Below are 16,198 nucleotides of genomic sequence, written 5' to 3' on the forward strand. Positions count from 1 at the left end.
TTTGTTTTGTAATAGCGCTATTTTAAAATGTGTATTTTGATTATTAGTGAGTGCCTAAGTAAAAATCCCTGTTTTCTGTTCAGGCAATTGTATTGGCCACCTTTAGGGAGGAGACAGGTACCATTCATAATGATGCTGTAGTCAGTTGTTAAAGGAGCTTGGTAGGGGCAAGACATGCGTCTGTATGCTCCCAGGTAAACCCTCAGCTGAGTGAGGTTTGAACTGTTGTTTGGTTCTTGACCATTTGTGAGCCTTAGGCTAGTTTATATTTTCTGTATGTTTTTTTTGGCTCCTCGTAGCCTGTTTATTTTCTGTATATTTTGTACATAGTGTCTAGTTATATTTTCTTTATATTTTGTTTTGGTTATTTTTGGTTTATTTTGGTCTCTTGGCTCACTTTCACCGGTGCTGTGCAAAAATAAATGGCAAAACCACATCTTCTGCCTCGTGCCTCATCTGTGTGCCTGACTCGTAAGACCCTCGACACTCTACCTTGTAACATTTTGGTGGCAGCGGTGGGATCAGTGTCTATGAGGGTCGGCACACAGTAGGCTAAAGAGATGCAAGCGCAAGGGAAACCAAATCCCCCAGCGGTGAGAAGCAAGTCTGCCTTGGGCGCATATGGAGCGCCCCCTGCTGAGTTGGAGTGGGAAGACGGCAACATGAGGCCACAGTCTGCGCCACCCGATGATCGCATGGGCAGACTAGAGATGGTGCTGGAGTCCTTCATCCAGGCCCAGCAGAAAAGAGAAGAGAGATGGGAGAAGACGGCACAGCGGCAAGACCAAAGGTGGAGTACCATGCAGCACCGGTTTCAGCAGCTGCAGACACTAGTGAAGTCGGACAGTGAGCACAGCCTGACCCCAGCGGAAGACTCCGAACAGCAACACCTGACTGCCGCTGAACCTTACGACCGTCCCGTACCAGACACTCCGGAGCCTGAACCAGAGACTCAGCCTGTACGCCAGGATGACCAGGAGCTGCGGTCTGCGAGCGTTGCTCTTGAGAGCAGACCACCTTCAGCATCCCGTGCGGCCAGCACCAGGACAGAGGTCTCCTGGCCATTGTCTCTTCCCCCGGCCCAATATGGCTACCGTCCTCCTAAGATGGCACCCTACACGGAGGACGAGGACATCGAGCAATACCTCACCACATTTGAGAGGATCGCCACTGCAAATAGATGGCCTATGGAGAGTTGGGCTGTCTTCCTGGTCCCTCTACTGTCCGGGAAAGCCAGAGCCGCCTATGTCGCCATGGACGTCGTCGAGGCTCAAGACTACGTGAAGGTGAAGCTAGCCATCCTCACAAAGTTCGAGATCGACCCCGAGGCATACAGGCACAGGTTCCGGGAGATGACCATCCAGGAGGGAGAAACGGCGCGGGAGCTGCAATCACGACTCACCGACCTCTACGGCAAGTGGATGTGTCCAAATACCAAGACAAAGGAGCAGATCGGAGACGCCATTGTCCTTGAACAGTTTCTACGCATGCTCAACCCTGAGCTCAAGGTATGGGTGATGGAGCGTAACCCGAAAACCTCCAAGGCGGCAGCCGAGATGGTGGAAGCTTTCGTCGCTGCTCGCCGCCACCGCAGAGGATACAACATCGGGCACCAAGATCAACCCAACCGGCGTAACCAAGGCGGACAACGCAACCAAGATCTTCAGCTCCAAGCCAAGCCTGCGGGTGGTAGTCGTGAGTACAAGCCCTCTAATGCCCCAAACTCCAGGCCTAGCCCTCACCCTCCCCGTAACCCTAACTACAAGCATAACCAGCCCACTAGGCCCAAGCCCCGCATCATTTGCCATGGTTGTGGACAGCCAGATCACATTAAACCCCAATGCCCTTTAACGTCCTCTAGTGCAGCCATGTTGTGTTACACCCCTACAAGTGACCGTAAACCAGCCCCTAGCTGTATGGATGCATTGGTTCCCGTTAGCATTCGAGGGAAGGTGTTTAAGGCACTCATTGATACTGGCAGTAGTCAGACTTTTGTTCAGAGTGCATGTTTGGGGTCTGATCGCATAGACCGGGTGGGTACGGTTAAAGTCAAATGTATTCATGGGGAGGAGAGCGAGCACCAGACAGCAGATGTTCCTGTAGAAATTGAAGGCCAAACTTACCTTTTAAACGTCGCAATCATGGATAACTGCCCCTACCCAGTTGTGTTAGGACAGGATGTACCAATTTTGGTTGACTTGTTGCAACGCTACATGCCTCCAGCTACAGGCATGGTAGCGACACGGGCCCAAGCCAAGGCCAACCCTGCTGACAGCACTTGGCAGGAGTTGCCCTTTGGCGAGGTCCATGGGCCGGCCAAAGAAAGAAAGTCCCGGTCCACAAGGAGGAAGGAGAAATTCCTTGGCACTCCAGTACAGGAGTCAGTCTCTCTTCCGCCACTAGAGGGCGATGTTTTAAATGTGTCTGATTTTAACCACATGCAGAAAGATGACCCGACCCTTGCAAAGTGTTTTGAAAGTGTAGTAACTGATGAGGATCAACTTGCCAGAGCAGCAATATGTGGCATGGAGAGTTTTGTGATCAGAGAAGGGAAGCTGATGCGAGTGAGTGAGGAGGGAGAGCAGCTAGTGGTCCCCGAATCCCTTAGGCCTAAGGTGTTGGAGGTGGCACATAGCATCCCCTGGGCCGGTCACCTTGGTCAGCAAAAGACAGTAGAGAGGGTTGCCCAACGTTTTTATTGGCCTGGAGTATACCAGGAAGTTGTCAATCACTGTAAGTCTTGCCCGACCTGCCAGCTCACTAACCGCTCCCATAGAACCACAAAAGTTCCCCTTGTCAACCTGCCCATCATTGACACGCCGTTTACAAGGATAGCAATGGACATTGTAGGCCCCCTGGACAAGAGTAGGGCAGGCCACCGCTATATCCTTGTCATTAGCGATTATGCAACCCGCTACCCCGAGGCCTTCCCTTTGAGAAACATTAAGTCCCGGCAGGTAGCTAATTGCCTTCTGCAGCTGTTTTCACGGGTGGGCGTCCCCAGAGAGGTGCTCACAGACCAAGGCACGAACTTCAATTCCAAATTCATGAAGCAGGTCTACTCTCTGTTGGGCATCCAGGGCATTAGAACATCTCCCTACCACCCGCAGACCGACGGAATGGTTGAGCGATTCAACCAAACGCTCAAAGCCATGCTCAGGAAGTTTGTGAGCGACACGGGGGCCGACTGGGACCAGTGGCTTCCGTATCTCCTCTTCGCCTACCGTGAGGTCCCCCAGGCCTCCACAGGATACTCACCCTTCGAGCTCCTCTATGGCCGCCAGGTGAGGGGTCCCCTGGACGTCCTCCGAGAAGCCTGGATGGGAGAGGGTCCTGCAGCGCCGACGAACATCATCAGCTACGTTCTCAAAATGCGAGGCAAGCTGGAGGAGCTGAGCAGCCTGGCCCACGACAACAAGGAGCAAGCCCAGTCCAAGCAGAAGACATGGTACGACCGGACGGCTCGTAGCCGCAGCTTTAATCCTGGGCAGAAAGTCCTCCTGCTCCTGCCATCGTCAGAGAGCAGCCTGCTTGCCAAGTGGCAAGGCCCGTATGAAGTGCTTCGAAAGATGGGTCCTGTGACCTATGAAGTTGCCATGCCTGATCGTCGCAGACCAAAACAGGTGTTCCACATCAATCTGCTGAAGGAGTGGGTGTCTCGTCCAGAGCCGGTCGGCAACGCGATGTGGGCGCGATCGGTGCCTGAGGAGGAGGAGCTGCAGGAGCAGTATTTCCCCACTGCTGGAGGCGGAGACGTGCCTCCGCCCATCGACCACCTCGCCAGTCATCGTCAGAAGGAGCTGCAGAACATCATCCCTGAGGGTCTCTTTCGGAAGGAGCCAGGCCGTACAACGTTGATCAGCCATGACATCCAGCTGACCTCTCCAGGCCCCATCCGCCAGACCTCCATCAGGGTTCCAGCACGCCTGATTCCTGCACTGAAGGACGAGGTGCAGTCCATGCTGGAGATGGGTGTGATCGTGCCATCCCACAGCCAGTGGTGCAGCCCAGTGGTGCTCGTACCCAAAAAGGATGGAGCACTGAGGTTCTGCGTGGACTTCGCCAAGATCAACGCAATCTCTAAGTTTGACCCCTACCCGATGCCTCGGGTGGACGAGATGGTGGAGCGGCTCGGGAAGGCGGTTTACCTGACCACCCTTGATCTGTGCAAGGGCTACTGGCAGGTCCCCTTGACGCCAGAGGCCCAGGAACTCACCGCCTTCCGAGCACCCACCGGCTTCTTCCATTTCACCACCATGCCGTTTGGCCTACATGGGGCTGCCGCCACTTTCCAGCGCCTGATGGATCGGGTGCTGAGGGGGGCGGAGTCGTATGCCGCCGCCTACATTGACGATGTCGTCATTTTCAGCACTTCGTGGGCGGACCACCTGAAACATCTGGCCGACGTGTTCCAGCGGATCAAAGACGCCGGCCTGGTGGTCAACGCAAGCAAGTGCCAGCTTGCCAGGCCGGAGGTGTGCTACCTGGGCTATGTCCTGGGTGGTGGCACCATCAAGCCTCAGGTGTCTAAGGTGGACGCCGTGCTGTCTTGTCCGCCACCCACCACCAAGAAGGGGATCCGCTCCTTTTTGGGGTTAGTGGGGTGGTACAGGAGATTCATTCCTGAGTTCTCCACCAGAGCCACTCCACTGACCAACCTCACCCGAAAGTCCAGCCCCAACAAACTGGTCTGGTCTGAGGAGTGTGACAAGGCCTTTCGGGACCTTAAGGACAGCCTCTGTCACAGTCCCGTCCTCCAAAGCCCCGACTTCGACTTGCCCTTTACCGTCCAGACAGACGCTTCTGGGCTGGGGCTGGGGGCTGTGTTGGTGCAGGGGGTGGGGGAAGAACGACGACCGGTGATCTATATCAGCCGGAAACTTTTTCCCAGGGAGACCAGGTACTCCACAGTGGAGAAGGAGTGCCTGGCCGTTAAGTGGGCCCTGGACACTTTAAAGTACTATCTCATGGGCAAGGAGTTTGTGGTGGAGACTGACCACCGGGCATTGCAGTGGCTGGACAGAATGCGGGACAGTAATGCCCGCATAACCCGGTGGTATCTCTCCCTCCAGCCTTACAAGTTCACCGTGCAGTACAAGCCGGGCAAGGTGAATGTGCCGGCAGATTTCTTGTCCCGTCCCGACAGGGAGGGCCAAGCTTGAGTTGGGGGGTGTGTGACGAGGCGCCTTGTAGCGCATCCTCACGGCGTCTGCTGTGGCAGCCGCCATCAAACACATGCACTGTCATTTTCCCCCATTCATTATGCGTTTACTGTTCTATGATCGGTCACAGACTTTGCAAACTATTGTACCAGAGTTCCAACCGTTAATCTTTGTGTAGTGGTCTTGTTCAACGCATGGGTCGACACATGTAGCTTGACAATTCATTTACACTTACGTTAACACGCATAGTAATTTACACGCATACATAGCCAAACACAAACGACACAATCACAACATTTCATCCGGATGTTTTGTCTGTTTATTTATGTTGCCTAGGTTTAACATTGATCATCGCTGAGTGCAACCGTGTGGTTTTTAAGTGTTTAGAAACACCGAACAATGTTTACTTAACAGTTTAAAGTTCCATGTCTTACCGGCACAGCTCACTTCCTTGATCTGGCAAAGGGGTGTGTCGCGGTTCTGAGGACGCTTTATCTTTGGGCACGTTCTCGTGCGTGCGTCCTCTCTCGCCTCACGACAACAGTTAAATGTTAAAATCTATGTAATCATAGATGTTTGGGTACATATGAGTTTATGTACATGTGTGTTATTATTTTCTGGAATTCCTGTCATCATTTGTTTTGTAATAGCGCTATTTTAAAATGTGTATTTTGATTATTAGTGAGTGCCTAAGTAAAAATCCCTGTTTTCTGTTCAGGCAATTGTATTGGCCACCTTTAGGGAGGAGACAGGTACCATTCATAATGATGCTGTAGTCAGTTGTTAAAGGAGCTTGGTAGGGGCAAGACATGCGTCTGTATGCTCCCAGGTAAACCCTCAGCTGAGTGAGGTTTGAACTGTTGTTGACCGTTTGTGAGCCTTAGGCTAGTTTATATTTTCTGTAGGTTTTCTTTAGCTCCTCGTAGCCTGATTATTTTCTGTATATTTTGTACATAGTGTCTAGTTATATTTTCTTTATATTTTGTTTTGGTTATTTTTGGTTTATTTTGGTCTCTTGGCTCACTTTCACCGGTGCTGTGCAAAAATAAATGGCAAAACCACATCTTCTGCCTCGTGCCTCATCTGTGTGCCTGACTCGTAAGACCCTCGACACTCTACCTTGTAACAGCTACACAAAGCAAGCGAAATCGGTCCACTCAAAATGGTCCCAACTCCGACGCTTGATTTCATGTCTCCTCAGTCTCTCCATTACGGTTTATTAGCCTACTCTGTTTTGCTATTTTCGTTATTTGTAGCCCTGGCATTAGAGATGAAGCAACTGTGATCAGTGAGGTTGTGGAAACGGTTGAATAGGCCTATGGTCCTAAATTGGAAGCGGCCGATGCCAGTTTTGAAGACAGAATGTCGTCGCCAAATTTAAAATTCGATCTCTCTCATGCTGGCGTTACGGGACACACTTAATTACAATGGTGTTCCTGTCTGATTGACTCGGTTTTAATTGTCTTTACCGGTTCAAATTGTAGGTATGCAAACTCTGTATCCTGAGGATACCCGTTCCTGGCTTGAATAGTGCCGAAATAAGTTAGGGACGGATTGGGAGACGGTGAATGCAAGACAGAAAAAAAGTCGAGTTTAAATTCACATGGTGGTCTTGTTTAGGGCTCACACTTGTGTTATTATCAAATGCCCAATGCTAAATAAAACATGCAATTTGCTGACTGTATTTCTACTACTACTAAAACTGGGGGACGGACAAGCACGGAAGCACAAACAGACCACAAACACAGGCAGACGCTGCTCTGCAAAAGCGGTGCTATACTGCCCCCCGCATTCCGAATGGCCACAGGGTGTAATGATCACGGTACGCTGCCACGGCACGGCACGGTAATGAGCAGATTGAAGTTACACCATCTGTAGCTTTCACTGCTGGCAATTCAAAATGGCGGATCATGGCGAAGATCCCCCTTTTCCTGTATGAAAAATGCAATTTTTCCAGTCATAATGAATACTTAATATTTGATGGTGGTGGTAAGTATTCATGAAAATGGTAACATTAGTGAATGAGAAGCATGATTTATAGAAATAAGCAACTAAAAATCTTACACAGTATACTTTTAATATTGAGAGTGTGTGCGAGTGAGTTTTCCTGCTATACCTGGTAAAGGTCGTTCTTCATGTTGATGACATCTTCTCCCGGGAGGGCAGCGATGACCTTCGTCAAACTCCGCACCGAGTCTGTCTGGCTGTGGATCACACTCAGATGCAGCCCACTAGAGACAGAGAGAGAGAGAGAGAGAGAGAGAGAGAGAGAGAGAGAGAGAGAGAGAGAGAGAGAGAGAGAGAGAGAGAGAGAGAGAGAGAGGGAGAGAGAGACAGACCCACAGACAGACAGACAAACAGAGACAAGAGATACAGTAAACAGCAGGGACAGTTACAGACAACATATTTAGCTTTGAAGAATCTTTATTGGCGCCTATATGATAGGCCAGAGAGAGAAAGAGAGAGAGAGAGAGACATGACAAGTGGAGCCATATATATGTTTAGCAGCCAGAGGCCTCTGTGTTTTAATGAATGGTTGTAAAGAACTGAAAATGACCTCGTGGTGAACACTGCTGTAAAGAAGTTCACCCAGAGGTTCCCCAAAGGGTTATTTAGGGCCAATCTTCTCCGAGATCGCCCAGTTTATGATTTCAAAACATCTCAACATCTCGCCCAAGGAGAAAGCCCCTTTGTGTTTGATTTATGCGGTGTTGCCGAACTCGTTGTAAGAGGTCGAATAAAGTGTCCACATCAATCCCTTTCTATCCACTTACAATGCCCTAGAAACCGGGATACTAGTGTTTATCCTGCGAACTTGGATGGTAAGCCTACTATTCTGTGTTCATGCAAACATCAAATTTGATCAAATCAGAATAATTATCGTCATATTTAGGATGCGCATCTGCATGTGAATGTAGTCATTGAAATGTCATGTGTGAATCTGAAGATTATCATTTTAATCCCAGTCAAGTTAAGAGTTGTCAAAAGAGCCGTAAACAACTGGCGTTAATTTTGGAGCCAAAACATACGGTATGTATTTGACCTGTCATCCAAAAGCCTTCTTCACTTCTGATGTTGGGAAACAAAGATGTACGCAGACGACAAAATGTTTTTGTTTTTTTTTAGCTCCGAAAAGCACACCGGCTGCTAACAACTCTGTACAACTGTCAGGAATGTTGTGAAATATTGCCCTTTTTAGATTCAAGTGTTTTCCAAGTGTAATGTAAAATAACACAATATAATGTACGGCCATGAAATAAACAGCTAGAGTCTTTTGACCATGTCATGTAATTTGCAAATACAGACGTGTCTCAATCTTATAATTCTGTTCAACTGATTTTTCAGTGATGTGACGTGTCTTATAGATGAAAGTTTCTTAGTGTAATGCACAATAACACAAGGTCATGTAATGTACACGTGAAACACAACTCAACTCTTTTGACCATGATGTCATGTACAAGTAATTCTGCCATTGACACCAGCCTACCCACCGAATGCTGGTAAAAACGGTCTGTCGCTTGTAACCATTTCAGTGTCACAAACCACTTTGGAAGATGACTTATTCTAAGGTATGCCTTATCAGAGTAGCTTATTGTCTGTGATTTCCCCATATAGAATCAATTATTTTTAAAGGAACAGACCATCCTTTGATTTTCGCATATTTGCAGTATTTCCAAGCATTATTCATGAATGTGCATATCATTATATCCCCGAAACGCGGAGCATCGGGGATGTAATGGTTTTGCGTGCGCCGCCGCCGCGTCCGCCGCCGCGTCCGCCGCGTCCGCCGCGTCCGCCGCCGCGTAAGGTCTTTCGTGTTAACGCGATAACTTTTGAACGGATGTTTGGATTTGTCCCAGATTTTTTGGGTGAATGCTCTAGGGCGGGTTCATGAACTGATTCGAGTTTGGAGGTCAACACTTTCAAGATGGCCGAATTCAAGATGGCCGAATTTTTGTTTGGTCCATAACTTCTGACCGGGTGGATGGATTTGTCCCAGATTTGGTGTGTGAATGCTCTAGGGTAGGTTCATGAACTGCTTCGAGTTGGGAGGTCAACACTTTCAAGATGGCCGAATTCAAGATGGCTGAATTTTTGTTTGGTCCATAACTTCTGACCGGGTGGATGGATTTGTCCCAGATTTGGTGTGTGAATGCTCTAGGGTAGGTCCATGAACTGATTCGAGTTTGGAGGTCAAACACTGTCAAGATGGCTGGATTCAAGATGGCCGAATTATTGTTTTGCCCATAACTACTGACTGGGTGGATGGATTTGTCCCAGATTTGGTGTGTGAATGCTCTAGGGTAGGTTCATGAATTGATTCGAGTTTGGAGGTCAACACTTTCAAGATGGCTGAATTCAAGATGGCCGAATTATTGTTTGGCCCATAACTACTGACCGGGTGGATGGATTTGTCCCAGATTTTGTGTGTGAATGCTCTAGGGTAGGTTCATGAACTGATTCGAGTTTGGAAGACAACACTTTCAAAATGGCGGAATTTTCTTTTGGCCCATAACTTCTGACTGGGTGGATTGATTTGCCCGGTAACACCTTATTTTAATGGTTCACCATTTCAGTGTTAGGTACAGTGTAATAACCAATGTAACAATATTTAGTACCATGTAATACTAGTGTAATACCAGTGTAACAATATGCAATATCAGGTACAGTGTAATAACGAGTGTAACAGTATGCGATACCATGTAATATAGTGTAATACCAGTGTAACAATATGCAATACCATGTAATACCACATGATGTAAGTAAAACAATTACATTGTATTAAATATTGTTACACTGGTTATTACACTGTACCTAATGTGGTATATCCACTGAACCATTAAAACAGTATTACCATTTGCCCCATTTTTTGCTTCATTTTCACAATAGTCGTTTGGTTTTAAGCCTATGCACGTCATGTCACGTCTGTATGTATCATATACGTTTACGAAATGGTGGACGGGAGTGGTAGGAATGATGGGGGACTGGAGGCGTCGCGTTTCGGGGATATACCTTAAGCAGTCGAAGGCGACTGCACAGGCAGTCTAGTTTTTGTCTATGGGTTTGCATTGTTGTTTTACAGTATAGCCAAATTAAGCATAGCAATGCAAGGCTATGGTATAAAATAAAACATAATCAAATGTACTTATAAACCACTTTAAAATTAATATATAATTCACCAGAGTGTAAAACGGCAATTTAATTACGTCCAGTGATCCCTTGTGGCTTGAACTTGTGGCTTGAACTTGACTTTTCTAAAGTTACCAGTTACTTCCAGTGATTATGCTAAGCTATGCTAATAATTCTGATTCAATAAATCTAAGTACTGAAAACACTGAGAAGAAAACGATTTGCACATTCATGAATAATGCTGGGAAATACTGCAAATATGAAAATCAAAAGAGGGTGCTCTGTTCCTTGAAGCTCAATTTAACCTATCTGATTTCTTTTCATGTAGGAAGCCAGGGGGCACTGATCTTCCCGCTTTAGCACTTCATCTTCTGAGCTTAGACAGACAGTATCATGGTAAAGGCCAGGAGTCTCTGACCCATCTCTAACTCAATGGGACCACTTCCTGGTTAAAGAAAGGTTAAATAAATCAAGAAAAAACGATAACAAATCTGTTGCTAGTAGAAAGGCCAAGTGACTACTGACTCAAGGAAACCCCCTAGCCACAGTGGCCAATAAGCAAAGAAGTTAATGTCAAGCCCAGATAGTAATGTAATGTAATACGCACGTGTCTCCGTCCTCGTCCTGAGCGGTCATGAGGGGGCGCTGTAGAGCCAGCAGTGCGCAGGGGTCTCCGGAGACGGCGTAGTGGAACAGAGCGAGTGCGTGTCTCTCCGCCAGGTCTGCCAGCCGAGACTCCAGCAGACTCACTGAACAAAAGCAGTGGCGACAGTCAGGGGCGACAAACACAACACACACACACACACACACACACACACACACACACACACACACACACACACACACACACACACAATTTAACATTAAAGATTTTTCCCCCCTTTTTTTGCAGAATGTGTGCAGAAGCTGAGGTTTTGAAGAAGCTACTCAATGCCTCAGAAAATAGTAATGGTTTATCTAAAAGCTAATATTTTGACATTAAAAGGGCTATCTGAATGTCTTTTCTATGGGCAAGATAAATCTTCAGAGCTCTGTTTTCTACTTAAAGACATAAACACATTCAAAAGGCCATACATTCATCAGATATCACCAGATTTCTGCCAGTAAGGTATCGTTGTAAAGCTTAGAAATCTGTATCTATGAATCAGGAATCTATCAGGAATCAGGATCTATGCTGCCTGAGTGTGTTCTTGTGGCTACTCACATTTATTTTCAAAACTCATCTTTTTATTCTGTGATGCGCACTGTGTGTCTTCTTTCTCGTGTCCAGAGTGCCCAAATACAGTTAAGTACCACATCTCATCTTTTGTCATGCGATTCTGCTCAGTTCAGCCAATTAAACACAATTCCGATCACCGAACTCTAATCTTGATCAAAATAAATAAATGAATTGTATCAGCCAAACTGTTGTCACTAGGTAGCCCCTTAACACATCTTGTTCCACCACTGGAACATTGTAATGGTCATTGAAAAAAAACCTTACTACAACAGAGCTACACCACTATGGCAGTGCACAGGGCCTTTAGTAATACATGAAGACTTGGTCATTGCCATTCTAGAAACAACTGATATAAATATAACACAGCCGTGGCAGCCGTGGCCTAGTGGTAAGAGAGTTGGTCTTTCAATCAAGGGGTTGCAAGTTCGAATCCCCCCTGACCTCTCCCTATATCTCCATCCATGGCTGAAGTGCCCTTGAGCAAGGCACCTAACCCCACATTGCTCCAGGGGCTGTAACCAATACCCTGAAAAATAGTAACTGTAAGTCGCTTTGAATAACTGAAAGCGTCAGCTAAGTGCAATGTAATGTAATGTAATAACACGGGCCGTTTCTGAAGGGGTTCAGGGTCAGTCCAGTTCAGTTCAGTTCACCTGTGTGCATCCCGTCTGCCTGACTGTGCGTCTCCTCCAATGGCGGCTGTTGCCCCACTCTGAGATTCCCCTCAGGGGGACCGGCCAGCCGGACCACCCCTCCTGAGGCTGGGTCATCGTCATCACCATCGCTGTCGTTATCATCACAGTCATCCTCAGCCGTCTGAGCCGATGCTAGTACACACAACAGAAAGGAAAGCACAAACAGATCAAATCAAAACATCCCATCACTTCTCCATGAAATATTGTTCCAAATTGAGAGGGAATTGTACCGCATCATTCGGAATTTGGCAAGGTGCTTAAAATAGTAGGTCAAAGTCAAAGACAAGTCACGCACGCACGACTGATATTTTGATGTAACTACTACATGTTTTGTGATACACCATCTCTAACGGGTGAGTGACACCGCAGGTGTGTGAGACTCACCATGCTTGATATTGGCGCCCCCTCCTCCTCCCATTCCCTGTGTGTACGTATAGCCAGAGCCAGTGTAGTTCTGATAGTAGCCGGGGTATCCGTAGCCTCCTGTAAATTGTGCCATTGTGAATGGGAAATAATTAAATCATTGTGAAATTAAGAGAGAAAAAGCAACCAGAATTTCCCCACATTACCTAAAACACGGCATTCAACCCCAGAGCATACACAGTGAGTTTTTTTTAAAAAAACATAACACAAATATTACTAATATTTCAATAACATGGCATAGGCCTCCTTTAAAGGGACACTGTGTGAGATTTTTAGTTGTTTATTTCCAGAATTCATGCTGCCCATTCACTAATGTTACCTTTTTCATGAATACTTACCAACACCATCAAATTCTACAGTAAGTATTCATTATGACTGGGAAAATTGCATTTTTCATACATGAAAAGGGGGATCTTCTCCATGGTCCACCACTTTGAATTTCCAAAAATAGCCATTTTTAGCTGCAAAAATTACTGTACTTGGACCATACTAGAAAATATTTGTTTATTACTTAGTAAACTTTCAAGTAAATATCAAATTTGGCAATAGGCAGCCCATTTTCAATGAACAGCATAGTTGCAGTACCCTTTTTGACCATTTCCTGCACAGTATCCCTTTAAAATAGGATAGAATATCTATTATCTAGCATGTATACGTTAGCCTGGTATGACCGCCCATAATACTAATCTTCATTCCTATTCATGGTCTGGAGGCTCTTTGATCTGAAGCGATTAGAAGGGCGGGAGGATTGTACGCAGTTCTGGTTTGAAACGATTGGACAGCTCTCACCCAATCGTTCTCCTATTGGCCGGCCGCCTAGTGAAGTGCTTCCCAACCTTTTTTGTCCTGCGTACCCCCTTAGCAACTTTTTCATACGATGAGTACCCCCTCGCCCTCATTCAGGCTCTGTTCCTCTATCCCAATGTGACTACACTCAATATATTTGTTATTATTATTTTTTTCCGCGTACCCCTTGAGGTGTGCTCGCGTACCCCTAGTGGTACACGTACCCCTGGTTGGGAAACACTGGCCTGGTGGACGACTAAAACCCTCCCCAGAACAGAACCTCCAGACCATGAATACGATCGAAGAGAAGTGTTATGGGCGGGTCACCAGACTAAGATATGTAAGACGATTATTAAATGATCATTTTATCAGTGAGAAGTGCTGGACAGTGTCAAACCAAAATAGATTACAAATTGAGCAAAAAAAGAAACAACATAATATCTAATAACAGATCTGGGGTGCATTTCTCGAAACCATAGTTGCTAACTACGTTAACTACTTTGTTGTTTGCAATGCAATTTCCCATTGACAACTACCCAAGTTGCCAACTGCTAACAATTACGCTTTCGAAAAACGCACCCCTGAGGTGATGACAATGATGAAGAGTAGTAATCTTACCTCCACCTCCTCCCCCTACCGATCCGGACCCCCCTCCTCCAGCGGCCGAGCCTCCGCCTCCCCCTCCCCCTCCTCCTCGGTACATGCCCCCGGCTCCACCTGGGCCGTTGTAGTCCGAGAAGTTGGGCAGTGTCTTCTGCCTCTTCCTCTGCACCTCCTCTTTGTCTAGGGGGAGGAGGAAGAGGAGGTGAATATGCGGGACACGGGAGGAGAGAGCACAGGGGAAATTCAGAGAAATTCATTGACTTCCGTTCCCAAGTACTGTACACCAACACACCAACTTACTTACTCAAATTTCTACTGAAAAAAAAACTTCTTCCATAGAAATCTCATCTTTGTGAACATCTGTAGTAATGACGTCATGACGTGTGAATTCTTTATAAAACAACTACGTACAGCTAGCAACAAAACAAACAAACTCAACAATTGGCCAATTGACTCAAGTGACAGATAATAGAATAATACATCAGAATAAATTAAAAAAAAAGTGGTTAAGTGCTCTGAGGTTTTTCACCCAAACACACTGACTCTTTCTACGTGCATCTTGTGTTTGCTCGAATCGAAACTGTACCAAAGTGTACAGGGATGACATCAGTGTGTTAGTCACCTATGATCTGTGGATGGTAGGTGAATGGCTTTGGCTCGCTGGTTTCGTTGTCTGACTTCCTCTTCAGTTGCACAAATACAGAGGTCGGCTTCTGGAGGTTCAAGTCTCTGTACTTTGGCGTCTTGAAAACTATAGCAAACTGCAAAAAAAAAACGGAAGCACAAGAAACATACTGCATTTGTTTGACGTGATATTCAAAAAATGTGTATTCAAAAACGTACATGTGATATGTGTCATGGTGATGTATTTAGTGCATTAAGTGTACACCGCATTCCACATTATTACGCAAATGACATTTCCCCAAATAATCAATATGTATGACAGTCGTCATAATTTTCAAGTCATCAGCCATTAGAGTACAATTAAAACGTTTTTGAATGAACCTTCCAATGATAACGGTATGTTTTAAAATAAAAAAACCTAAAATTCCCAAAATGCTCTGTTCCAAATTATTACACAAAACAGTTTTGTAGTGTTGTAATCCAAATTTCTGTCTTTTTCCCATGTACATCAATACTGTTGGCATTTGGTACCTTCTAAATTACATTTCAATACTCAAAACTTGGTTATAAGCTGTAACTGCAATGCTGCATTTAACATTGAAGTCAATGGCAGGACATTGTATGGGAGTTATGGAAGCCCAGATATCCTTGATGCTTTGCTCTCAGCTGTTTTTGTTTGTTTGGTCTGGTGACCCACACTCCATTTCATGTTTAGGTGATTTTGTGGTTATGGGCATTCTAATTCACCAGACATAACATCCCATTCATTTTCAATGGGGATTTATGTCTGGTGAGTTAGAATGTCGATTGCTATGACATTACCCAGAGTCTTAATTGACAGTTTAAGACATGGTCATTACCATTTTAGGTGACAATAAGGTTATAACAGGGCCTCTACATGAAAGGGTTAAGCAAAGCACATAGTAGATTGGTGTGTACTGATTCTGAAAACAAGAGCGGTCACTCAGAGTGCGTTACAATATGCAGCCTTGCCTCCTCCACTTGTGCTTGTCTCCTCGTACCAGGAAGTAATATGTCATGATGACATCACTGACCACAGCATTATATTTCAATATCTTTCAAAAGCTCAATTGTAAAGCCTTCTTCTCATTTGCAATTGGGATGGTGAATGAAAAACAGTCCCTCAAAAGTTGTTGTGGCTAGGCTGACAGCTGGGAAACTTTATTGTTTTCTCCACGGAGGAGGGGCCAGGAGGTGGGGCGAGGAGACAAGCACAAGTGGAGGAGGCAAGGCCGCATATTGCAACGCACTCATAGTGTTCCTCTTTCACTACCTTGCTTCAGGATTTGCATGGAGGCAAAGGGTGAGGGCATTCAGGCCGGGCATACTGACCTGTCTGTGGACATCGGTAGGCGAGAAGTCCCCAAAGGCCTCCCAGACCAGGCCCGTGTCCCCCTCTTCATAGAAGCGCACTTGGATGTCGTCTGCATATACGTACAAACACATTCAGATTCAGAAAACTTTATTAGTGGGCAATTAAGTTTGCAGTCCCAGTCTCCATCAATCAGCAATAAATACCGGTAGTATAAATAGAA

General features: G+C 46.2%; 1 protein-coding gene across 1 annotated transcript in view; it reads right to left on the reverse strand.

Annotated features, from left to right (window-relative positions):
• Positions 1-16,198, reverse strand: part of nfkb1 (nuclear factor of kappa light polypeptide gene enhancer in B-cells 1) — an 86,507-nt gene that overhangs the window by 37,064 nt on the left and 33,245 nt on the right. The window contains exons 9-15 of the mRNA XM_063189689.1: positions 15,996-16,087; positions 14,641-14,779; positions 14,034-14,198; positions 12,571-12,689; positions 12,165-12,318; positions 10,900-11,041; positions 7,279-7,393 (exon numbers count right to left, since the gene is read on the reverse strand). Coding sequence (XP_063045759.1) covers positions 7,279-7,393; positions 10,900-11,041; positions 12,165-12,318; positions 12,571-12,689; positions 14,034-14,198; positions 14,641-14,779; positions 15,996-16,087 — 926 coding nt within the window. The remainder of the gene's footprint in view (positions 1-7,278; positions 7,394-10,899; positions 11,042-12,164; positions 12,319-12,570; positions 12,690-14,033; positions 14,199-14,640; positions 14,780-15,995; positions 16,088-16,198) is intronic.

This window comes from Engraulis encrasicolus, chromosome 23 (genome assembly GCF_034702125.1).
Source record: "Engraulis encrasicolus isolate BLACKSEA-1 chromosome 23, IST_EnEncr_1.0, whole genome shotgun sequence".
Taxonomy (NCBI): Eukaryota; Metazoa; Chordata; class Actinopteri; order Clupeiformes; family Engraulidae; genus Engraulis; species Engraulis encrasicolus.